Source organism: Vitis riparia, chromosome 5 (assembly GCF_004353265.1).
Source record: "Vitis riparia cultivar Riparia Gloire de Montpellier isolate 1030 chromosome 5, EGFV_Vit.rip_1.0, whole genome shotgun sequence".
In the NCBI taxonomy this organism is placed as follows: Eukaryota; Viridiplantae; Streptophyta; class Magnoliopsida; order Vitales; family Vitaceae; genus Vitis; species Vitis riparia.
Genome location: NC_048435.1, coordinates 22,660,832 through 22,686,377, shown reverse-complemented (window position 1 = coordinate 22,686,377; position 25,546 = coordinate 22,660,832). Strand labels below are relative to the sequence as shown.

At 34.5% G+C, this 25,546-nt stretch overlaps 2 protein-coding genes across 2 annotated transcripts; both read right to left on the bottom strand.

Annotated features, from left to right (window-relative positions):
- Window positions 1-4,904: 4,904 nt before the first annotated feature.
- On the bottom strand, window positions 4,905-8,447 carry LOC117915306 (putative disease resistance RPP13-like protein 2). The gene is made up of 2 exons (XM_034830860.1): window positions 5,305-8,447; window positions 4,905-5,182 (listed from the first exon to the last, which is right to left on the bottom strand). The coding sequence occupies exons 1-2, from the start codon at window positions 8,445-8,447 to the stop codon at window positions 5,176-5,178; spliced, it is 3,150 nt and encodes a 1,049-aa protein (XP_034686751.1). The 3' UTR covers window positions 4,905-5,175.
- A 13,713-nt stretch (window positions 8,448-22,160) lies between these two features.
- On the bottom strand, window positions 22,161-25,298 carry LOC117915305 (putative inactive disease susceptibility protein LOV1). Its single transcript, XM_034830859.1, has one exon. The coding sequence runs from the start codon at window positions 25,296-25,298 to the stop codon at window positions 22,161-22,163; it is 3,138 nt and encodes a 1,045-aa protein (XP_034686750.1).
- Window positions 25,299-25,546: the final 248 nt, after the last annotated feature.

Here is a 25,546-nt window from a genome sequence, read left to right as displayed (position 1 = left end):
TCGTTTGGCAGTTGTTCTTTAAAAGTAATTTTAAAAAATAAAGTGAAATAAAGAACAATTTGAGAGATTAAGTAAAAGTTATTTTTACCTTTTTTTTTAAAAAAAATATAAGAAATGAAAAATAGCATGAAAAGAAATGACAAAAACAAATAAATTACGACACGATTTTATTTTATATTTATTCTCTCTCCATCAACGAATATAAAAATTTTTCAAAGATGATTTATTATCTTAAATAAATGTAGTTTGTGAACTTCTTTTAACTTGGATCTTTAAATTATTTTGATTAAACAAATAAATTTCAAATCTAGTGATATTTGATACATAACATTTATTAAACTAAAAAACTAATTCAGTTAGTACTAGAAAGTCCTGGATCTTAAAGGTGAGCCTTATTAATATTAGAAATTTACATATTAAAATTTATTCCCAATGATTTTGTTAGTTTTTTCTTTTATGTATAACGATATTTTTGTAAATTTCTTTTTTAACTAAGGCAAAAAAACTCCAAATAAAAAAGTTTTAATGTGTTTGATTCATTAACGAGTTTAAATTAAGTGAGATTTAATGTATTGAATTTATTAATGAGTTGAATAATTTTGAAAAATAAATTGGAACTCAAATATATATCCAATCACTATCAAATATAATATATCAAAACTAATACATAATGAGTTATGACTTTATTATTTATCGTATATAAAAAATTATATTTTTTTAAATTTTCTCACTAAATAAATAGATTCTAAATCAATTGAGATTCAATACTTTAAATTATTTAATGAATCTTTTAATTCTTAAAAATAATTTAATTAAAAATTGATATGAATAATTTCATATTAAATAAAAAATAGTTCTAAATACTCTCTTCATAATTAAGTATTAAATGGGTATATGTAACTAAAGAAATTGGTTTATTTATATATGAAAAAATTAAATAATTTTTTGTTTTAAAATTTATTTTAAATAAAATATTATTAATCATAATTAATTTTAAATTATTATAATTATTTATTTAAAAAAAATTCAATTTATCCATATTTTATAATATATGCTAAACTAATATCATTTATATGAACAATATAATATGTGATTTTATTAAAATATTTGTATTTAAATTTTACAAAAATATTTATTTTAAATGTAATTTATAATTTTGAATTAAATTTAATTAATATTATATAAATTAAATTTACAAATTTTTTTACAAAATTAAAATAGGAAAAGTATTTGTAACATCAACTTAGTTTTTATTTTTATGAAAAGTAGTTTTAAAAAAAATTGACTTGCCAATCACCTTTGGTTGTAGGAATTATTAAAAGAAAAACTGATTTTTTTTAACCCTGGAAAAGACTATCTTCATCCAAGACTGTAGTTCTCCATTATGACCTTCATCTTCAACTTAGAGTTTGCATGCTGCATCTTCTTCATTATTACCTTTATTTTCTCTTTCTAAGAACAATCCCCCTTGACCTCCTTTCCTCTCTATGTATATATATATTTTTCTCTGAAAGCCAACTTACAGCAACCACCACGTATTGACCGCCTAATACCACCAGTTCCTTTTTCTTTTTCTTTTTCTCTATCAAAGACGATGAACTGCTTCTATCCTTTTTCTAGGAGGAATACTGGTAGACTCTTTTTGAAAGACTTGTAACACAAGGAGTCAACATAAACAAACAGATGCCTCTGGCAAGGAAAGGTTTTGTTTTCGCATGACAAAGGTAAGGTGCATGGGAAATGGGTAATGGTTTTGTAGTGACGCCTCTGGTAGAGTTTCATGGACTCTTCAATGGATCGAAAGCAAATTGCGTATTGAGGTTCATAGGCTTTATGAATTTATACTGAAATTAATGGACCTGACCTATGATGATTACCTTATACTCAAATCAGCAGCACATGAGACAGAAGAAGTTTGGGAGATCCGCTTTGTTCAATCATGATTTTTCGGATCAAATTGAATTCAATAAAGCAAAAATAAGGTTAAGATCCTTGCTCTTTCTCTTTGCATTTTAAAAGTTGCCACTTGTATTGTGGACATTGAAGACGTAGATCGGTCATACTGGAGCTGGATACAGTATCAGAACACGGGCAATACACTTGCTAGTCCATGATTCAATTTATCCCAAAGTGAAGAAGGCCTGACATATATGAGACAAATTCAGGTTCATAAGCATTTTCAATTAAGGAGTCAGAAGAGAAGAATTAGATGATAAAGGACTGATTTGAATGGAAGAACTTTGCAGTGTTTTAGCATCAGCTTTGGATGTTATGTGGTTATTTCATGTGAGCGACTTAAAAAGTAATTGGTGGAGACATTTTAAAAAGTTATTTTGGGTTTTGACAATTTGAAATTTCAGCATAAGCTTCACTTGGTGATGGACTAAATAAACACTAAGATCTTGGAAATATCAACAGAGGTCAGCATCAAACCTAGAAATAGCCTAAATAGATAGCTAAGTGTTTTCATTATCAGGTTTCCCAAAAGCTAATTCAACACCATGATTCTATGTTTGGTTTTGATGAGGATGTACAGGGAGGGTATTGGTAACATGACTCTATACTTTGACAACCTTCTTCAACGCTTCCAACATGGATAATGCACTAATATTGGCAATTGCAAACTAATCCACAGTGATATTAATTTTTGGCGTCCTCCAATATCCCAGAATGCATGCTTCCTCGGCTTCATCATGTTCAGAAGTATTGCTGTTATATTTGTTAATCTTACAGTTCAATGATTTTTTCAAATTTAAAGTAACCTTCAATATTAAGTAATTAATGGTGGCAGGCATATCACACAATTCATTTTTTTTCGAAAACACATTCTATATGTCGTGCTAAGCATACCACAAATTTTACATTTCAGTATAGTTTCTTGGCTAACAACACTCCAAATGAGTATACTCCAAATACGCATTGGAGTGAGATTTCTTTACAAACAGGTGTAGGAGTTCACAAAAATGTAAACCAACGCAAGCTCAACCTTAATCACTGTAAAAGCCTCCTCTGAAAGATTTTTTCGATAGGCTGGTATTGCAGTTGAAAGAGTTGAACAAATGGAATAGGCTGCAGGAGATCTTGAAATGATCATTTTGTTTGGATGAATAGAATCAAATGATGTCTGGGTCACCAAGGGCAAGACACTTGTTGCAGCCCAATCAATAAGGGAGCTAAATGATGACTCTGACCTATCTTGTCCCTATACATTTTCTCTCCTTGCTCAACAAGATGATGACAACTTTAGGCTGAGTAAAATCATATCACAGGGTTCCCAGATTTTCTCAAGCTTTTTGGGAAGATCTCCATTTATCTCCTAAAATACCAAACATCTTTATCATTATAAACAACAGAGACGAATTGGTAAGTTGATCTGTAGGTAGCATTTTCTCTGTGAACGTATATATTTAGGAAAGCATAGAAATTTTTATCAATTAGTTCATGTGGGTAATGTGAAAATCCAAGTAGGATATCAAACACAATTCCAAATGCTATAGCAATAATCCTTGAATTAATTAAGAAAAACCTGTAAGACATAGATGGTGGAAATGGGCGTCAGATCTAATAAAAGATGAAAAGAAGATAAGATGAGAAGATTGGACATTCATTTCTATCGAAATCAGCGAAGGCAAACATAAGTGAGCAGCTCTTCACCTTATCTGGGCTACTTGGTATGTTGATCCGGTCAACCCTGTCTTACAGAATAAGATAGCTTCTCCACAAACACATGACTCACCATCTCCCATTTCTGCGCACACTCCCACTGATCCTCTATCTCTAGCCGTCCTGCAGGCATAAAAAATCCCCGATTAGTTCTATTTCCTTTCACTTCCAATGTTAAGCAGCTTGGTTTCTAACTGTTATGTACTTCCTCTCTTGAAAAAACTCCCAAGGCATATTCTGGAAAAAGAACGAAGGAGAGCTGCAATTAGTGCTTGAAAATGTTGGAAAAGAAGTAAGCCTCATGCGGAATGGCTGCAGTGCAAGAAAGGCTGTTTTCTGCAGCTATATCAGAATTACCTATTGCAGTTCCTGGTTATATCACTGTTCCCCATTGAAATCTTCAAGCTCAATGCTTATCCAGGAATTTAGGCCTTAAATTTTTCTGGCATTCTGGAAACGGTATTTTAATTGCCCTGTCTTCAAACACCCAAACCCAAATGTCTCACTTGGGTGAAAGCTCTGCTGTTCATTTCCAGAATCCACACTGACCGCCCCAAAAGAAGAAGAGGAAGCAGATGGAATGTAAGAGGTTGAAGTTGAGGAAGCAGGACAGAGATAGATATCTCATGTCAGTAAGCACTGGATGGAGGTTGTTGGTGAAACTCTCTGTTCTTCTCCTTCAATAACCAGCAGCTTGGGTTGGAGTTGAAGAGCTTTAGGTGGATGAATCCCATTTCAAATGGGTGCTATAACAATTGCTCCATAATTATATGGCATGATCTAACTCCCAAATCTTCTTAATTTAAAAGGGAAAAAAAGGTGTAAGCCAGTGGATTGGGCTGTAAGCAGCCATGCAGGTGATGGTAGGTTCTGATTTGAGTTTGTTAGCAGCAGGATGCATTAATTTGATATATAAATATAACTTATTTCAAGACTTTGAACACAATACACTTGTAAAAATAAGCTACAAATAGGAATATTCTAAACTCTTTAACATATTAGTATTATGATTTCTAACGAAGATGGAGGATTAATCTCACTCTCCTTCACCCATCTGGGCAAGAAGAGAATAGTGATACATGTTATTTTCTCGGTATATGCATTCCAGCAGACTAGTTAAATTCAATCCAATTAACATCTTCAACTGAAAGAGGAAATTACTCTATTCAATCCAAATACAATCACAAAGCAAATTCTATAACATGCACACCCACAACATCATTGTGTTCATGATACCCTGATTCTACGGTTCACACACACAAGTTACAGAATCTACTAACAAGTACACTACAGTATACGTTTAAGGTTTGAAAGACAAGAACTTATCATCAATGGTAGAACAGAATAATGAGCAGAAGGGATGGAAACCCAATTCAAAATGAGCTCTATAAATTGTTGCAACTGAGAACTGCCCTCATGAGTATTTGAATATCTGCTCCAATAGCAAAAACATTGAAATGGAAAGCAAAGGCCAACACGAAGAAGTAGACCGGAACCTTCTCGCATAGCTTCTCACGTCCTAATCAAACAAAACAAAAAGGGGAAAAACACAATGGTGCATCAGGTTGTTGGTTACATTAGGAAATCATCTCATGTTAGCAGGTCATAAACCAATTTTCAAGAGACTAGTAGTGAACTTACTGGGCAGGTATAACTTCAATTTTCAAGAGAGTTCTATGTAGCAATTCTGCAGGAAGAATTTTTAGACTTCTGCAGAACCTAATCTCCAGATCTCGGAGAGCTTGTAATGCTCCTTTCTCTACATTCCATTCCTCCAGTTGCTCTAACTTCCATAGTTTAAGAACTCGAAGCTGAGGAAAGCCTCCAAAAGAGCAAAGCATGTTCTTCCCTAAATAAGATTTGGCGAGCAATTTAAGACTTCTAAGGTTGGGAAGCCTACCCAATGACTGCATTGGATCTTCTACAAGTCCTGAAGCTGATAAGGTGAGGTCGATGAGGCTATATGGGAATTGGGAAATAATAGATGGATTCCTTAACCGTCCGAGCAAGTAAATGTAAGAAAGATTCACAAGGCTTACTAAAGGCTTCAATTCTAGATCCCAAGGCTGATTGTTTTCATCAATAGATTTGAGCCTTAAAGACCGGAGTTGTTTCTGTTTTAGAACCCAGTCAACTACTGCCTGCAGTTGCAATGACATTGCCTCTTGTTTAGATGACATTGTTAATCCCAATTTCCTAATATTGAGTAACCTGTCTAGGCCATCTCTTACCGGGGTCTCCTCATCTACAAATAGCCCACACAATGTCTGGAGGATTGTAGGAAAATTGGTACCCTGTCCAAGCATAAGTTTACTTCGGTAGCTCTCACTCAAGTATAAGTGCCGCAATTGTTGTAGCTTCCAGATTGAATCAGGCAGAGTGTTGATGCTAGTATGCTTCATGTCCAGTGTTTGAACATTCTGCAACTTGCTTATAGATGATGGGAGTATCTCGAGAAATGTAGATCTTAAGCCAAAGTACCTTAGTCGAGTTAGTTTGCCAATTGCCTCAGGTAACTTCGGTCTGAATACATTTTCAAGATCAAGCACGAGCAGTACTAGGAAGCAACCACTGGATATGCTTTGACGAAGAAAGTTTCCCACGTCTTCTCCTGGTTGGCTTTCTTTTCGAGTATCAAAGGATATAAAAGAAAGCACATCTTCATAGTAAGGTGCCAAAGAAGTAGAAGTTGTATTGTAATCACTATGAATATGATCAAAGCTTACATCTTCTTTGTCAAGATGATCAACAAGACGACGGATCCTGCTGGTGCCTAGGGACAACTCAGATCTTGTGTCAGTATGAATTCCAAGAAATGTGGCTTGTTGAGCTTTGGATAACCAATATTGTCTTAGGGCATCCGGCATTCGCACCATTTTAACATTCCCATTAAGCTTCTTCTTTGTCACTTGAACCATTCCCTGGGCTATCAACATATTCAGACACCTCTCTGCAACGTCTTCTGGAGTTTCATTCTCGCCCTCTGGCTGGACCAAATCCTCTGCAACCCACAGTGCCATCAATCTTCTTGCTGGAATATCAAAATCCTTGGGAAATAAAGTGAAATAAAATAGACATCTCCTCATGTACAAGGACAAATCCTTATGGATCTTATAGAGGGTGTTGGACCAAAGTTGCTGTTGGTCATGATGAAACTGTTGAAGTACTGTGGACCATTCTTCAATGGTTGCATCCTTGTGTGAGAGTGCTTCTGCCAATTTTACAATCAGCAGTGGCAGACCCCCACACCTTCTTACGATTTTGTCTTTCAGCTTTAGCAATTCCGGGGGTATGGTCTTTTTCAAAGCATGGGTAAACAATGCCCAACTCTCCTCATCTCCTCGTAATCGCAGTAGGTGAGGATCACTCATCGTTCGGAAATTTGGTGGTAAACTGATTTTGTGAGTAGTCAAAATCATTCTACTTCCGTTTGATGATTCTGCAAGTATTCTTAACACATGGTCTAAGAATGGGATATGAGTATCATCCAGAACTATAAGAGACCTTTTATCAATTAAGAAAGCTTTCAGCCGTTGTAACTCAACATGATAATTCCACACATCTCCTAGTTGACTTAGGTTGGAGTCCATCAATTTCTCCTTGTCACGTAGGTGAAATTCATGGCCATCAGACGTCCAAACACCAAAAGGAAAATGGTTTAGAACATCTTTATTGTTAAAGATCAACTTTGCAAGGGCCGTCTTTCCAATGCCTTCCATACCCATAATTGGAATCACTCTGAAACTCTTGTCATCTGTAAGCAACCGTTTTACCATTGCATGTACATCATCAGTGAAGCTGGCGAGATTAGGTTCTTGCATCGTTGGCTGTGGTGAGATTCGCACGGTGGACTCTGTGTCCCTACTTTGACTTTGTCTACTGAATTCTGTTGGCCTGTCCATAGAGAGGTTCTGGATCTTAGCATATATTTTGTCCATTTCCATAGCAAGCTTATCCTCAGATTTCAATTTGCCAAAAGCAAAAAGAAATCCCCTGGAAGGTCTCATCCAACTTCTTTTTGTGAACTCTTCTTTTTTATTGATGAAGTCCTCAATGGCAGTCACAGCAGACAGGGCAACATGGGACAACTCCTCCATCCAAACCATTCCGCAAGCGTCTAATTCCACTGATTGTAAGCCTGCCAGAAAATCATTCAGAGACCTGAATTTGTCTAGCACCCGCATGACTTTCTTCTTAGTATGGGGATGAATTACCTCCTGAGCTAGCAGAGCTGATACCTTCTGTTCCACTGGGGAAACAATTGTGTTTGCCACACTCCGATGGTGTATCAAGAAGATGTCTGACCAGACCCTTTCTTCAAAGTAGTTATCATGGTTGGCACCTGTTGATATTATGATCGGGAGACGAGGTAGAGCAGGAATCTTAGACTTTACCAATTCCAGCTTCTTATGAATTCTGATTATCAAAAGGCAACTCTCCCAATTTCCTATTCTGCTTTGCTTTCCGGCTGACCTGAGTATAAGGTCATCAATCACATCTTCCAAATCATAGGCAACGTCCATTAATTCCTCAGGGGAATATTCAGGTTTAACCCGAACACGCATCAACTTCCTTTGGATCCACTGGACGTCTTCTTCAACTCCAACCAAAACTGCCGGTTCTTGAATCCGCACAACATAGAGTTTCTCTATGACCCTCGACAAGACGATCTTCGCCAAATCTCGTGTGTCGTGTACCTCCGCCCAATTTATTGTGTCGTTCATCTTCAACGGCGAGTTTCTATGCCGCATCTCCTTAGCTTCTTCATTTCTACCCTCTGCCATCATCCTCCACACCTCCTCCCTTTCCTTCCTTGTAAAGTATTCATGCAGCTTTTTTCTGCGGGGAAAGGAACAGAAACATATCTTAATAATTATCAAGAGATGTGGATTTTGCTTTTCAATCCGAACAAGCATATAGAAACTAAACCAATGGGGGAAGAAAAGCAAAATATCCATTAAATTTTGCATTAAATTTCGGAAAGACTTGTAACACAAAGAGTCAACATAAACAAACAAATTAAATGTCTCCACAATGGTAGTGAGTTTCTTGGACAAAGTATAAAATTCAAAACACCTTGTTGCAATACATGTATAAAATTTATCAATTAAATTTTAAGATCAAATTTTGTATCTCTTGAAGAAAATATAGAAATAAGAGATTTGTGTTTCTTTATGAAGATATTGAAAGAAAGAAACCATGTGGTTTCAACTCTAATTTTTTATTTTTATTTTTATATATATACATATAAATATAAATTCAATAAGTAAAAGTTTGATGTCAAATAATATTTTAATATGCAACCTTTAATAGTTTTTGTAAGTGTATAAAGAATGTGAAAGAATGTATAAAAAATATGAAAATACAAATTAAGACAGTGATGAGATGATTTACAAAGAATATAAGTCAAAATATGAAGAATGTGAGAGATGATTGAATCTTATAATAAAAGGTGTGAAAAAAGTAAGAAGAGATACAAAGAATATAAAAATAGGTATATGAAATGTGAGAGGGAGTATAAAGAATATAAGAATGAGTATAAATAAAATGTGACAATAAATACAAAAAATGTGAGAGATCATATATGAAAAGTGATATGAAAAATATGAGAGCTGATATAAAGAGTATTAGAAAGGATATCAAGACGAGTAATATATTCCACATTGATCAAGGAATGACTTATATGATTCATAACTCGGGTCATGTCCACAAATTACTTAACAAGCCAAATAAAAGACATACTTATTTATCTGAATTGATTTTTATGCGATATATTTGTAATACAATTTTTTTATTTTATTTTTTATTTACATCAATTATATATTAGTGCATTAAACTTTTCTTAGAAACATTATTCACAAGAACACTTTAAAATAATAATATTATTTTTTGTTTTTAAGCATAGAAAGTAGGAAGTATATCCACATGAACACTAGTACTTAGCTTGTTTTTAAGCATAAAATAATTTGTTTTTAAGTACTTAGCTTTTTATTAGTAATTTTTTTTTATATTTTATCCAATGAATATTTACTTTTTAATTGTGCAGGGCCATGTTGATCATGAACAAGAGGAAAGTGATGAAAATCATCTTGGAATGTCCAATAAACTAATGGAATATTTTGCTTAACCTCACCTTACACAAATTGTGTTCCTCATCCTCTTGCACAATCGAAGAAAATTTTATAATTAGAAACTAGGGAATGATTATGCACAAATTAGATTGCAACACCATTATAACATCTCAAGAGAACAAATTATGTTTAAGTCACTAATTGCTTGAACTTGTGCAATTTATTAAAAAAATTAAACCATCAGGCAATGGTTTAATTATATATATAAAACATATTGACCTAAAATTTAAAGCCTGATAACATCCAACACTCAATACACCTTCTAAATAAATATACAAGAGTATTAAACTGCGATAAGATTCAAATTCATGACCTTTCCATAAACTAAGGAGATTTTTATTTTTTAAAATTTTTGTTGAGAGTCACTCATTCGCAAATTTCAAATGATATATTTTTTAATTTTTTTTCTGATTTATTACTTATTTCTTAAATTTTTTGATTAAACGAAAAAAAAAAATTAAATTTTGGTATTTTCTCAATGCTAAAAGTGAATTACCATAACTAAAGTGAGTATTGGTTTTTTTTCTTACTTCTTAATATTTAATAGAATATATTAAAAAATAACAAAGAATTCAAAATTGTTAAGTATTAAGTACTGTTTAATTTTAAATTTTATTTAGAATTAAGTAAAAACAAAAAATACTACCTTGAAAGAAAGAATTTATTTTCATTCACTATATTAAATCATGTACATAGTTAAACTTGACCTCCTATTGTAAGAAAAGAAAAATATTTTTCTACCCTAAAATAATAAGAAAGTTCATAGGAGAATCACAAAATGAAATAAATATATCATAATTTAGTTTCGACAAAAGACAATCTAGCTTATAAATACTAGTTTTACACTTTGCACCTGAGAATAACATATTTTAAAATTAAATTTCAAATAAAAAATTAAAATATGCATTTCTCAAGTGTGTGGATTATTTACACTCCCAAATTTTCCCTTCTCCTTTTCCATAATGTTTGATGATAACATATGCCATGGTTTTCTCAATCAATCGTATCATCAGCTACCAGTCATTTGATCACCAAAATTAACATAGTTTTTGCCTTTGTTTCTTCTATGGTATCTCAATATTTTGTTAAACTCTCTAGGAAAGTAGCTACAAGCTTTGCTGATATGAACAAAGATAAAGGATTTTACTCTTCCTCTCTCTCTCTCTCTCTCTTTCTCTTTCTCTCTCTCTCTTTCTCTCTCTCTCTCTCTCTCTCCATATATATATATATATATATATATATATATATATATTTGTAGATAGATAAATAGCTATATAGATAGATAGATAGATAGATAGATAGATAAGGGAAGCAATAGAAGAACCAAGGACCAACAACATATAAGAGAAGACCCCTCACCTTACCCTGCAGTCAAGCAACAAACTGTTAATTAAAGGAATAATCCATTGGGGTGGCAAGCAGTGAAGACTCCTGAGTTTTGTCACAAAGCAGCCATGCACAATCTAAGAACTTGTCTTAGACTAGAGCAAGCATCCATTTTCTAGCCTATTTAATTCTATTTGTTAAGTTTCTTGAAATGTGAGATTAGAAAAGAAATTGTGTAACACCCCAAAATTTAATCTAGGGGCAAAATAGTAATTTATAAAGCAATTAAGTAATTAATTAAATTCATTGAGAGTGAAAAAGTCCTTTTACAATTAAAAATCCTAGGTATAAATTATATTTTCCTCTTGTCTTCTTCATTCAGAAAACCTTATCAACCAAAATTAGAGAATTGGAAATCGTAGGGCTCAAGGGTTAGAGGTTTAGAGTTTGAAGTTCAGATTTTTCTAGGTAAGATTCTAACCTTAAATTAATATATTATATTCGTTAGTTAGTTTTGAACACACTAGTTATTCTTTGAATTTTTTTAAATTTATATTAGGGTTAGTTTAATTTTTTTTAATTCGTTTTAATATCAAAATATTGAAAATTTAAGATTTTGATTTATTGTTGGAAATTGGGAAATCTTAAGTTTTTAAATGAAAAAAAAAAAAGATTCTTTGGAAGATTTCGATTTAGGCTAGAGTTAATTTATTTTAAAACTTTTAGGTCAAAATATTGAAATTAGGAATATAGGTTGTTCTATTGATGAAAATAGGGAATTCAAAATTTCAGAGACGAATACATCTAAGCAATGAAATTTCAAAAATTAAATCAGTAAATAAATATATGATTATATGTGGGAGTGGAAAAAAAAAAAAATAAAAAATAAAAAATATAAGATTTCAATGTATTGGGTGATTTCTAATAGTGTGTAATAATAAGAAATGGATTTTGAAATCGTATCACAATGGCAATATAAATAAAATAAAATAAAATATGTTGCATGCGTGTGGAAACTGGAAGATAGAAGAACCAAAAAATAAATAAAAAAATATGTTGCATGTGTGTGGAAACTGGAAGATAGAAGAATGATGGAAAAAAAAAAAAAAAGAGTTGCATGCGTATGGGAACTGGAAGATGGAAGAATGATTAAAGTGATAATAATAATGAGGCATGCACTATACATGGAGTGTGTGAGTGTTATTGTAGTTGTGTTTGGAAAAATATGAAAGTGGTAGAAATAATTATGTATAATAAACGAGGTGAAGTACAAAGCAGTTAAATTTATAGTATTATAATTAGATTAATAATAAATATCAAGTTAATAAGTAGCATAAATTTAATTAGTGAAATAAATTATAGTTTAATTAAATTATGTTGTGTCCCAAAAATAAATAAATAAATTGAAAATAAAATTTATGCTTTATATGAATTAGAAATTAATAAATTTTTCTAAAATGAGAATAGATTAAATTATCTTTCATAATTAGAAACATTAATTTGAATACCTAAAATTTTAGGATTGTCAAACCTATAATTTTAGATAAATAGTAATGATTATTTCTCTTATATTTTGTTAGGTGAAAAATAGATTTTCTAGAATTATTTTTCTCCAAAGCTTTTGATGACTTCTTTTGAGGTAAAGGAAATTAATACAGATTTTGCAAAAGAAAATAATTATACATAGATACATATATATGTATTGAAATGTATAATTGTTAATTTTTCTTTTAAGCATGGATCAAATATATTTTTGTATGAAAAAATGTGTTATAACATTTATTTTGTTCATATCGAAATACTTGGGGATTTTTTGCTTTTGTAAGTTGGAATAAATAAAATAAAGAATTTGACTCTGGTTTGTTTGACCTTTGTCAACGGGATATAATAGTTGACTTTTTGGCCCTTGTCAATAGGATATAATAGTTCTTTTACATTTTCATGGTGCGAAATGTAATTGATTTGGACCCCAGCCTCTAGGGGTTTGGCTAGAGGTTACTAATACTAGTAGTGTTAGGTTCTGTCCACCTTAAACGGAACATTTGAGGCTAGCCACCTATTTATAAAGTCCCACTTAAATTGGCACTATTGGTTATTTGATAACCAGAGTGAAAACAATTGAATGGTATTTGATTTAAAATGGATATGAAATGATTTTGATATATATGAAAATGTTTGGTTGAACAGTTCAAATGTATTATCATATTTAACTCAAAGGTTTTATAAATGGAGTATGTATTATTATCTCTTATTTGTAAGTATAATTGAAAATATTTGATCCATGAAGCTGTATTAATATTCTTTATTGGGCTTTGAGCTCATTCCCCTTTGTTGATAATTTTTCAGGTACCCTCAATTCGGGTGAGGAGTGAAGGTTAGGAGGGGAAATTGGCTTGTTAGGACATGCGTCAAAACTTGCTTGATTTTTTAGCATTTTTTTTTATGTTTAAATTTGTTTTCCATTAGTATTATTTGAGTTTGGAGTTATTTGGATAATAACACTTGGTTTGATGTGTTAGTTTCAAAAAAATTGTTATTTGGAGATTTTAGAATTTTTATTCTATTACTCTGAACAAGAATTTGGTAATTGGTAAATTTTCAGTTACAAAATGAATGTTTGTATTGTTTCCGCTTTGAAATTTTGGGATTGAAGTGTGAAATGATCGTCATACCCTTGGGGTGGGTTTTGGGGAGTGACAGAGTGGTATTAGAACAACTAGGTTATGATCTTGTTGGGAACTTGTTTTAGTTTACTTTGGGGATAGATAAGTGACGCATTAGTTTAAGTGTTAGCTTCATCTTATATAAACTCTTTCTTCCTTATAAATCCCAATTGTCTACTTGGTTTCTTAGTGACTAATTTAACTATACCTTATGTTTTATAGGAGATTATGCCACCAAGAAGAACAACATCTTCCCAAAATAGTTACACTAATGATGGTGTACCTCTTCCACTTAAGGGTTTGCCTCCCATGAATGCAGAAAGACTTTATAGCTATCTTGGAACTTTAGCTTGTTTTGTTGAGCGTCAAGCTAGAGCTGCTGAGACTAATGGTCAGGGACAATCCTCATCTTCTAGAGGTAGCTCTTTTGATGACTTTAAGAAATTAGGTCCTCCTTATTTTTCTGGTACTTCAGATCCAACAGAAGTAGAGGCTTGGATTCTTAAGATGGAGAAATTCTTTAATGTCATAGATTGCTTTAAGAAGCAAAAAGCCTCTTATGTAGCATTTATGTTAAAAAAAAAGAAGCAGATCATTAGTAGCGTATGACCAAGAGGCTTTTGGAGGATTGGGGACCTATAATTTGGAGACAGTTTAGGGAGGCTTTCTACAAGAAGTGCTTTCCTGACAGTGTTAGGCAACAAAATGTGGGAGAGTTTGTTCGTTTAGAAAAGAGGGAGATGATTGTGGCCTAGTATGAGGCCAAATTTACAGAGTTGTCACAGTTTGCCCCACAGTTGATTGCTATGGAGGAGGAAAAAACATAAAAGTTTTAGGATGGATTAAAGCCCTACTTGAAGAATAAGATATATATTCTAAAACTTGGCATCTATTTAGAGGTTGTGGATGGAGCCCTTATTGCATAAAAGGATAATGAGGAGCTTCATCTTTATAGGAAACAACAAAGGAAGAGGAATATGATGCTCATAGTAATCAAGCATAGAAAAGGTCTACCTCTACTAGAAATTAATCAAAATAAAGGGAAGACAACCCAAAATTCAGATGTGATATGTCCTACTTGTGTAAGAAGCACGGGGGTACGCCATGCTATAGGGAGACTGGAGCTTGTTTTGATTGTAGAAAACAAGGACACATGGTTCGGGATTGTCCAGAGAATAAAAAGTTTATCATTGGAAAGCATAAGAAGGAGAATAAAGAGGATAAACAGAAGCCTAGGGCCCAAGGGCGGGTGTTTGCTATGACTCATCGAGATACTCAGGCTACTTCTAATGTGGTGACAGGTACTATCCGAATCCAAACTTTATTTGCTAGAGCATTAATTGATCCAGGCTCAACACACTCTTTTGTTTTAGTATCTTTTGTTAGTTTGTTAGGTATGTCTATTTTTAGCATGGACTTTGATTTGATTGTTGCTACTCCTATGAGAGTTTCTATTGTGACCAGTAAAATGCTTAGAGACTGTCTTGTGATGATTGGTTATAAGGAAATGCCAGTTGGCTTAGTACTCCTCAACCTTCAGGATTTTGATGTAATTTTAGGAATGGATTGGTTAGCTTCCTATCATGCTTCTGTTGATTGTTTTGGGAAAAGGGTGATATTTAACATCCCTGGTTAGCCTGAGTTCAATTTTGAGGGGAAGCATGTGGATAAACCATTCTGTATGATCCCAGCCTTACGAGCTAGTTATTTGCTTATGAAGGGTTGTCAAGGCTTTTTGGTTTATATGTTCAGTAATGAAAGTGATTTAAAGTTGGAGGACATACCCATTGTAAAGGATTTTCCTGATGTTTTTCCAAATGATTTGTCTGGCTTGTCACCATAAAGGAAGGTGGAATTTACCATTGATTTAGTATCAGGAACAACTCCTATCTCTAAGACTCCATACAGGATGGCACTTATGGAGCTTAAAGAGTTGAAGGTTCAACTTCAGGAGTTGTTAGATAAGCGTTTTATTAGACCTAGTGTTTCACATTGGGGAGCTCCTGTTTTATTTGTGAAGAAGAATGCTGGATCAATGACGTTTTACATTGATTATAGAGAGTTGAATAAAGTCACTATGAGGAATAAGTATTCTCTTCCTCGAATTGACGATTTGTTTGATTAGCTTTGGGGTGCTTGTGTATTCTCTAAGATTGGTCTTCGGTCTGGTTATCATTAGTTGAGGGTTAGAGGTGAGGATGTACCCAAAATTGCTTTTCGAACTAGGTATGGGCACTATGAGTTTTTGGTTATGCCTTTTGGTGTGAATAATGCACTTGCTGCTTTTATGGATTTAATGAATAGGGTATTTAAACCCTATCTAGATCAGTTTGTGATGGTTTTTATAGATGATATTTTGGTGTACTCAAGGAGTGGAGAAGAACATGAGCGCTATTTGAGTATTGTATTTTATACTTTAAGAGATAAGCAGTTGTTTGCTAAATTGAAGAAGTGTGAGTTTTGGTTAGATAAAGTCTCTTTCTTCAGGCATGTGATAACTATAGATGGCATCTTAGTTGACCTTGGAAAGGTAGATGTTGTAGCAAATTGGAGGAAACCTAGTACTATGACTGAAATCGGAAGTTTCTTAGGACTTGTTGGTTATTATAGACGGTTTATTGAGGGGTTCTCTAAGATCGCCCTACCTTTGACTAAGTTGACATAGAAAGGGGTTAAGTTTGAGTGGTTTGATGACTGTGAACATAGCTTTCAAGAGTTAAAGAATAGATTAGTGACAACTCCTATTTTGACTATCCCTTCAGGTTCAAGAGGATTTGTAGTGTATAGTGATGCCTCTCATTAGGGTTTGGGTTGTGTCCTTATGCAACATGAAAAAGTTGTGGCTTGTGTTTCTAGACAGTTGAAGTCTTATGAGCGATATTAGCCCACTCATGATCTGGACTTAGCTGCAATGATTTTTGCACTTAAGATTTGGAGACATTTTCTTTTTGGTGAAACTTGTGAAATATTCATTGATCATAAGAGCTTGAAGTATTTGTTTTCCCAAAAGGAATTGAACATGAGACAAAGAAGATGGATAGAACTACTCAAGGACTATGATTGTATTATTCAATATCATCTAGGAAAGGCGAATGTTATAGTTGATGCCTTAAGCAAGAAATTAGTTGGTTCCCTAGTAGCTATTAAAGGTTATCAGAGGCGATTAATAGAGGATTTGAGGGGTTTACATGTCCATATTAGAGTTATGGACTCAAGAGCACGTGTGGCGAATTTCAAAGTGTAACTAGACTTAATTGGGAGAATTAAGACCCTACAAGAGAACGATTTAAATTTAGTGCAACTTAAGAAAGAGGTTAAAAAGGGCAGTAAGCCTGACTTTGTTTTATCAGATGATGAGACTTTGAGGTTTAGGACTAGACTTTGTGTCCCAAATGATGGAGACTTAAAGGGGGAGCTTTTGGAGGAAGCTCATTGTTCTAGGCTTGCGATCCACCCAGGAGGGACAAAGATATACAAAGATTTGAGACATAATTATTGGTGGTCAGGTATGAAGCGAGATATTGCGCAATTTGTAGCTCAATGTTTGGTGTGTCAACAAGTGAAAACTGAGCATCAATGACCAACAGGGTCTTTGCAACCACTTTCTATTCTCGAGTGGAAATGGGAACATATTACTATAGATTTTGTGACAGGGTTACCAAGGACTTTAGGGGGCAATAATATGATTTGGGTGATTGTTGATTGATTGACAAAGTTTGCTCACTTCTTGCCTATGAAAGTCAACTTCTTTATGGACTGTCTAGTTTCTTTATACTTTGTTAGGTGAAGAGTAGATTTTTTGGAATTATTTTTCTCCAAAGTTTTTGAGGACTTCTTTTGAGGTAAGGGAAATTAATATAGATTTTGCAAAAGAAAATAATTTTATATATATGTTGTTTGAAATGTGTAATTGTTAATTTTTCTTTTAAGCATGAATCAAATATATTTTTGTATGAAAAAAATGTGTTATAACATTTATTTTGTTTATATCGAAATACTTGGGGATTTTTTGCTTTTGTAAGTTGGAATAAAAAAAAAAAAAGAATTTGTCTCTGGTTTATTTGGCCCTTGTCAACGGAATATAATAGTTGACCTTTACATTTTTGTGGTGGGAAATGTAATTGATTTGGACACCAGCCTCTAAGGGTTTGGTTAGAGGTTACTAATACTAGTAGTGTTAGGTTCCGTCCACCTTAAAAGGAACATTTAAGGCTAGCCAACTATTTGTAAAGTCCCACTTAAATGGGCACTATTGGTTATTTGATAACCAGAGTGAAAACAATTGAATTGTATTTGATTTAAAATGGATTTGAAATGATTTTGATATATATGAAAATGTTTGGCTGAATAGTTCAAATGTATTATCATATTTAACTCAAAAGTTTTATAAATGAAGTATGTATGATTATCTCTTATTTGTAAGTATAATTGAAAATATTTGATCCATGAAACTGTATTAATATTCCTTATTGGGCTTTAAGCTCATTTCCCTTTGTTGATAATTTTCCAGATACCCTCAGTTCGAGCGAGGAGTGAAGGTTAGGAGAGGAAATTGGCTTGTTAGGACATGTGTCAAATCTCTATTTTTTAGCATTGTTTAGATATTAATTTTTTTTTTTCCATTAGTATTATTTGAGTTTGGAGTTATTTGGATAATAACACTTAGTTTGATGTGTAAGTTTCAAAAAAATTGTTACTTGGAGATTTTAGAATTTTTGTTCTACTACTCTGAACAAAAATTTGGTAATTGATAAATTTCCAGTTACAATATGAATGTTTGTGTTATTTCCGCTTTAAGCTTTTAGGCTTGAAGTGTGAAATGATCGTTATGCCCTTGGAGTGGGTTTTGGGGCGTGACAAATTGACACAAAATTTTACTTCACATGAGTAATTGGGGGCTATCTTTTGTCATTTAGGCCTTAATATATGCTGGCATTAAGTAAACTGTATATATAGTTTAAATGCCTTGTTTCATTCACCCGTGCCATAAGCTAAATTTGTTGTTCCAAAATCAAAAGGCATCATTAGTGAGAAAGCTTTGGAATTTCCAGAATCCTCACTGAGTATACTAGAAGAAGAAGAAAAAGGGCTATGACAGTTTGATAATAGTGAAGCAGAACTGGTATATGGAGAGCATTGTACATATGGTGATAGTTAAACTTTCTATTATGCTCCTTGGGGAATCAACAACTTTGGTTGGTGAAGTTGCTCAAGTAATCAACTTCTTGCAATTCTTTCTTAGTTTTGTTTATGAAGATCATTCCCTTTGTTATTGTTAGGTCTTTTATAGAGGGCTTGTCTGTTTTTGTTTATTTTTCTTTGACTTGTTTTTGTTTCTTTCATAAAGTTACAGGAGGCTAAAATATAGTTTTGGGGCAAAATAGTCCTATTATGGGAAAATAAAATTAAGTTATTTAAAGGAATGATTAAGAGTGAAAGAGTTAGAAGAATTAGATGATAAAAGAATGATTTAAACAGGTCAACTTTTCAGTGTTTATGTATCTGCTTTGGATGCCATTGGGATATTCATCAATAGAAGGAAACAACTTAAAAGGGAATTGGAAGAGAGACATTTAGGAAAGTTATTTTGACTTTTGACAATTTTAAATGTCAACCTAAGCTTGTCTGGGAGATGGACCAAATATATACGAAGATCTAGAAAGGCCCCACAGAAGGCCACCAACGAGCCTAGACATAGTCTAAAGAGAGAACCCATGTTTATTATTGTGGATTCCCAAAAGCTAATGCAGGAAAATATGATTTGTCTCAACTTTGGTAATGATATTGTAAATGGAAGGTATTGTTAAAACATATCTAGATAAGATGAATTACACCATCATTTCTTTGGAGTAACTTTTGAACTTAATTTAACTAAGACGTAATAGAGTATAATATTTATTATGATGACAGAGGAGACATACGCTGAATAGTGTTTTCTTGTTGTAACATTTGGCTGCAATAACTTATTTTTAAATTTTAGTATTGTTTGAGACTTTCTCTAGCCAAAACTTATTTTGTGTGATTGCTTGAATATTTTATAACTTTCAACTACATTATTCTTAAAATGGATGATACAATAATGCCAATGAGTGCAAATTACTCCAATGTCTCACAGCCGTCATGACTTGTTATTAATTTTTGGCATCCTCTAATGTCTCAGAATGGATAGTTTGTCACCTCCATATTCAGAAATATTGCGGTTGTATTTGTTAATGTTATGGTTCAAATGATTCGTTTCAAATTTAATGTAACCTTCAATGTTATGTACATGGTGGCAAGGTATGTCATATAATTCACATTTTCTTGCCAAACACATTCTATATGTCATGTTAAGCATGCCACACATTTTATGTTTCACAGCCGGTACTCTCCTTCAAATGACAAATACTCCAAATAGGCATTGAAATGAGAGTTTTTCTTTTCACCAAATAGATGTGTGGATTAAATTGGGTTTTGAAAATTTTTACATGAATGCAAGGTCAACCTCAATCACTCTGAAAGCCTCCTCCCAAGATTTATTCAGAATAAGGGATTGCTTGTTTTTGCAAGTCTTAAAAGCTTACAATTAGATCTACAAATAAGCACTTGAAAGCGTTGAAAAAGTGGAAAGCATCATGCAAATGATACAATTATTGTTGTTTCTTGTATCACTGTCACCAATGGGCCCTAGCTAAAGGGTGGAGACAAAGGGCTTGAAAAGCTTTAGTCTTCCTTATTGTCAGAGTAGAGGTCTTCCTTTGCTTGGTATTGCAATTAATCATACTCTGATTGTTCAGCAGACATGATAGCTTCGGAGCTGTGGGAAGCAGGTAATATATGTTATTTTTTTGGGATGAAATGTTTTTAACTCACAATATCATATTCTTCAGATACAGTCTATAGTTGAGGACACTGCCTCTAACCAAGCTTAAAGAAATAAATTTGAGCTTAGCTTGTCGAATGCTAAACAAGGTTGTAATTCTCTCCTTTGATCATCAACAATTGGATGTCTATTGTATTTTGTGTTGCAGTTCTCTTTTGTCCTAGGCAAAAGAATCCAAAATATATATATATATATATATATTGTTAATAAGGAAAGTAAAATGGTCTTTTGTCCTACATCACCTTATCAACTAGGACATTCTCATTCCCTTCAAGTTTTATTAGCAGTCTTAAATTGCAAGCAGCTTAGCCCTTGCATGGCTAAGAAGGCAGAGTATAATCCATGTGCTTGCAGGCAACAATCAAGTAATCAAGGTCAATCTTGCTGACATTTTATTTAACTCTATTTCTATTTCTCTTGTTTCATTCACAACCTAAACTTTGTGGTACTAAAACCAAAGGCTCTATTCTGTGAAAACTTTCTTGTTCACTTCCCTAAGGACCATACAGACAGACAGATGTTCGGAATGATGATGTAGGAAGCAGAGTGTGTTATATGGAGGGTGACAGAGTGAGGGTCTTTTCTGCTTCTTTGAGAACCAGAAGCTTTGTTTGAAGTTGAAGAACAGCTTCAATGGATCAGAAGTAAATTGTGTACTGGGGTTCATAGGCTTTATGGATTCGTACTGAAATTAATGGACATGACTTATGATAATTACTTCATACTCAAATCAGCAGCACATGAGAGGGCAAGAAGAATTTTGGGAGGTCTGAATGAACCAACATTAAGATCCTTTCTCTGCCTCTTTGTATTTTAGAAATTTCCCTTGTATTGTGGACATTGAAGAGATAGACTGGTCATAATGGTGCTGGATACAGGACCAGAACATGTGAAATACAGTTGTTTTGCAATTAATCCCAAAATGAAGGAGGACAGAAAGATAAGATAAATTCAGGTTCATGTACATTTCCAATTAACAATTCGAGAGGAGAAGAATTAAATGATAGAGAAATGATTTGAATGGAAGAACTTTGCAGTGTTTCAGTATCTGTTTTGGATAGGAAGAGACATTTACAAAAGTTATTTTGTCTTTTGACAATTTGAAATTTTAGCATATGTTTGCCTTGGAAATGACCAAACATACACTAAGATCCTGGAAGTCTCCACCTAAGGCTGCTAACAAGTCTGCACATAACCTAAATAGAGAACCAGTGTTTATATAATTGGGATTCCCAAAAGATAATTCAGGAGTGTCTTGGTTTTGATGAGGATGTACATGGATGCTGTCGGTAAGACAACTCTAAATAAGCTGATTTACACTGATGACTTTTGGTCTCAATTTAGTGAAGACACACAGGAGTACACTATTTAATATATGAAGACACAAGTTAATGGAATCAACTAGGAACATATGCTAAATGGTTCTTTCTGGTTGCAGCATTTGATTGCAATAACTTGTTTTTAAACTTCAGCAGCAGGTTTCTCTAGTGTTCTTGTATGCCACCACTGACATACTTACTGGGCAGGTATAACTTCAATTTTCAAGAGAGTTCTATGCAGCAATTCTGCAGGTGGAATTTTCAGACTTCTGCAGAACCTAATCTCCAAATGTCGGAGAGCTTGTAGTGCTCCTTTCTCTACATTCCATTCCTCCAGTTGCTCTAACTTCCATAGTTTAAGAACTCGAAGCTGAGGAAAGCCTCCTAAAGAGCAGAGCATGTTCTTCCCTAAATAAGATTTGGCAAGCAATTTAAGACTTCTAAGGTTGGGAAGCTTATCCAGTGACTGCATTGGATCTTCTACAAGTCCTGACCCTGATAAGGTGAGGTCGATGAGGCTGTATGGGAATTGGGACATAATGGATGGATTCTTTAACTGTCCGAGCAAGTAAATGTAAGAAAGATTCACAAGGCTTACTAAAGGCTTCAACTCTAGATCCCACGGCTGATTGCTTTCATCAATAGATTTGAGCCTTAAAGACCGGAGTTGGTTCAGTTTTAGAACCCAGTCAACTACTGCCTGCAGTTGCAATGTTATTGCCTCTTGTTTAGATGATATTGTCAATCCCAATTTCCTAATATCGAATAATCTGTCTAGGCCATCTCTTACGGGAGTCTCCTCATCTACAAGAAGCCCACACAATGTTTGGAGGAACGTAGGAAAATTAGTACCATGTCGAAGCATAAGTTTACTTCGATAGCTCTCACTCAAGTATAAGTGCCGCAATTGTTGTAGCTTCCAGATTGAATCAGGCAGAGTGTTGATGCTAGTATGCTTCATGTCCAGTGTTTGAACATTCTGCAACTTGCTTATAGATGATGGAAGTACCTCGAGGAATGTAGATCTTAAGCCAAGGTACCTTAGACGAGTTAGTTTTCCAATTGCCTCAGGTAACTTTGGTCTGAATACATTTTCAAGATCAAGCACGAGCAGTACTAGGAAGCCACCGCTGGATATGCTTTGACGAAGAAAGTTTCCCACTTCTTCTCCTGGTTTGCTTTCTTTTCGAGTATCAAAGGACAGAAAAGAAAGGACATCTTCATAGTAAGGTGTCAAAGAAGTCGAAGTGGTATTGTAATCACCATGGATATGATCAAAGCTTATATCTTCTTTGTCAAGATGATCAACAAGACGACGGATCCTGCTGGTGCCTAGGGACAACCCAGATCTTGTGTTGGTATGAACTCCAAGAAATGTGGCTTGTTGAGCTTTGGATGACCAATATTGTCTTAGGGCATCGGGCAATCGCACCATTTTAACATTCCCATTAAGCTTCTTCTTTGTCACTTGAACCATTCCCTGGGCTATCAAGAAATTCAAACACCTTTCTGCAACATCTTCTGGAGTTTCATTCTCGCCCTCTGGCTGTACCAAGTCCTCTGCAACCCACAATGTTATCAATCTTCTTGCCGGAATATCAAAATCTTGAGGAAATAGAGTGAAGTAAAATAGACATCTCCTCATGTACAAGGACAAATCCTTATGGATCTTGTAGAGGGTATTGGGCCAAAGTTGCTGTTGGTCATGATGAAATTGTTGAAGTGCAGTGGACCACTCCTCAATGGTTGCATCCTTATGTGAGAGTGCTTCCGCCAATTTTACAATCAGCAGTGGCAGCCCCCCACACCTTTTTGCAATTTCGTCTTTCAGCTTTAGCAATTCTGGGGGTATGCTAAATTTCAAAGCATGGGTAAACAATGCCCAACTCTCCTCATCTGTCCGTAACCGCAGTTGGTGAGGATCACTCTTCATTTTGAGATTTGGAGGTAGCCTTTTTTCGCATGTAGTCAAAATCATTCTACTGCCATTTAATGTATCTGGAAGCACTTCTAGCATGTCGTACAAGAGATGCGAATCATCTAGAACTATGAGAGACCTGTTATTAATGAAGAAAGCTTTCAGCCGTTGCATCTCGTCATCATAACTCCACACATCTCCCAATTGACTTAGATCGGACTCCATCAATTCTTCCTTGTTACGAAGCTGAAGTCGACAGCCATCTGACCTCCTAACAGCAAAGGGGAAATGATCCACAACAGCTTTATGGTTAAAGATCAAATTTGCTAGGGTTGTCTTTCCGGTGCCTTGCATACCCATAATTGGAATCACTCTGAAACTCTCATCATCTGTAAGCAACCGTGCTATCATTGCATGCACATCATCACCAAAGCTGGCGAGATCAGGTTCTTGCGTTGTTGGCTGTCGTGGCATTAGGGCGGTAGAACCCAAGGTAGACTTTGGGTTCCTACTTTGACCTTGTGGGTTGACTGCTGTTGGCCGGTGAATAGAGAGGTTTTGGATCTTGGCATATATTTTGTCCATCTCCACAGCAAGCTTATCCTGAGATTTGAATTTGCCAAAAGCCGAAAGAAATCCCTTGGAAGGTCCCATCCAACTTCTTTTCGTAAGCTGTTGTGTTCTGTTGATGAAGTCCTCAATGGCTACCACAGCAGACAGGCAAACATGGGACAGCTCCTCCATCCAAACCATTCCACCATCAGCTAATTCTACTGATTCTAAGCCTTTGAGAAAACCATTCAGAGACCTGAGTTTGTCTAGTACCCGCATGGCCTTCTTCTTGGTATAGGGATGAATTGCCTCCTGAGCTAGCAGAGCTGATACCTTCTCTTCCACTGGGGAAACAACCATGTTTGCCACACTCTGACCATGTATCAAGAAGATGTCTGACCAGACTATTTCTTCAATACTGTAGTTAGAGCAGGCACTATGTGCGTCCATACAATATGGGAGATGAGGAAGAGCAGGGATCTTAGACTTGATCAATTCTAGCTTCTTGTGAATTCTTATTAACAAAAGGCACCTCTCCCAGTTTCCTTTTCTCCTTTGCTTTGCGGCTGATCTGAGTATAAGGTCATCAATCACATCTTCAAAATCATAGGCAACATCCATTAATTGTTTTGGGACATAACTATATTTTAGCCGAGCGTGCATCAACTCTCTTTGGATCCATTGGACCTCTTCTTCAACTCCAACGAAAACTGCTGGTTCTTGAATCCACACAACACAGAGTTTCTCTATGACCCTCGGCAAGACTAGCTTCACCAAATCTCGTGAGTCATCTACCTCCGCCCGATCTATAGTGTCCCAGTCTCGATCTATAGTGTCCCAGTCTGGTGTGTCGTTCATCTTCATCGTAGAGTTTCTATGCCGCATCTCCTTAGCTTCTTCATTTCTACCCTCTGCCATCATCCTCCACGCCTCCTCCCCTTGCTTCCTTGTAGAGTATTCAGCCAGCATTTTTCTGCGGGGAAAGCAACAGAAAGGCTTTCACACAAATCTTAATTAAAACATATCTTAATAATTATCAAGACGTGTGGATTTTTCTTTTCAATCCGAACAAGAACATATAAACTAAACCAAGGGAAAAAAAAAAAAAAAAC

What these genes read in the sequence shown, in the direction of transcription:
- LOC117915306 (XM_034830860.1), bottom strand. Translation starts at nt 8,447, where the DNA reads ATGGCAGAGGGTAGAAATGAAGAAGCTAAGGAGATGCGGCATAGAAAC.
- LOC117915305 (XM_034830859.1), bottom strand. Translation starts at nt 25,298, where the DNA reads ATGAAGATGAACGACACACCAGACTGGGACACTATAGATCGAGACTGG.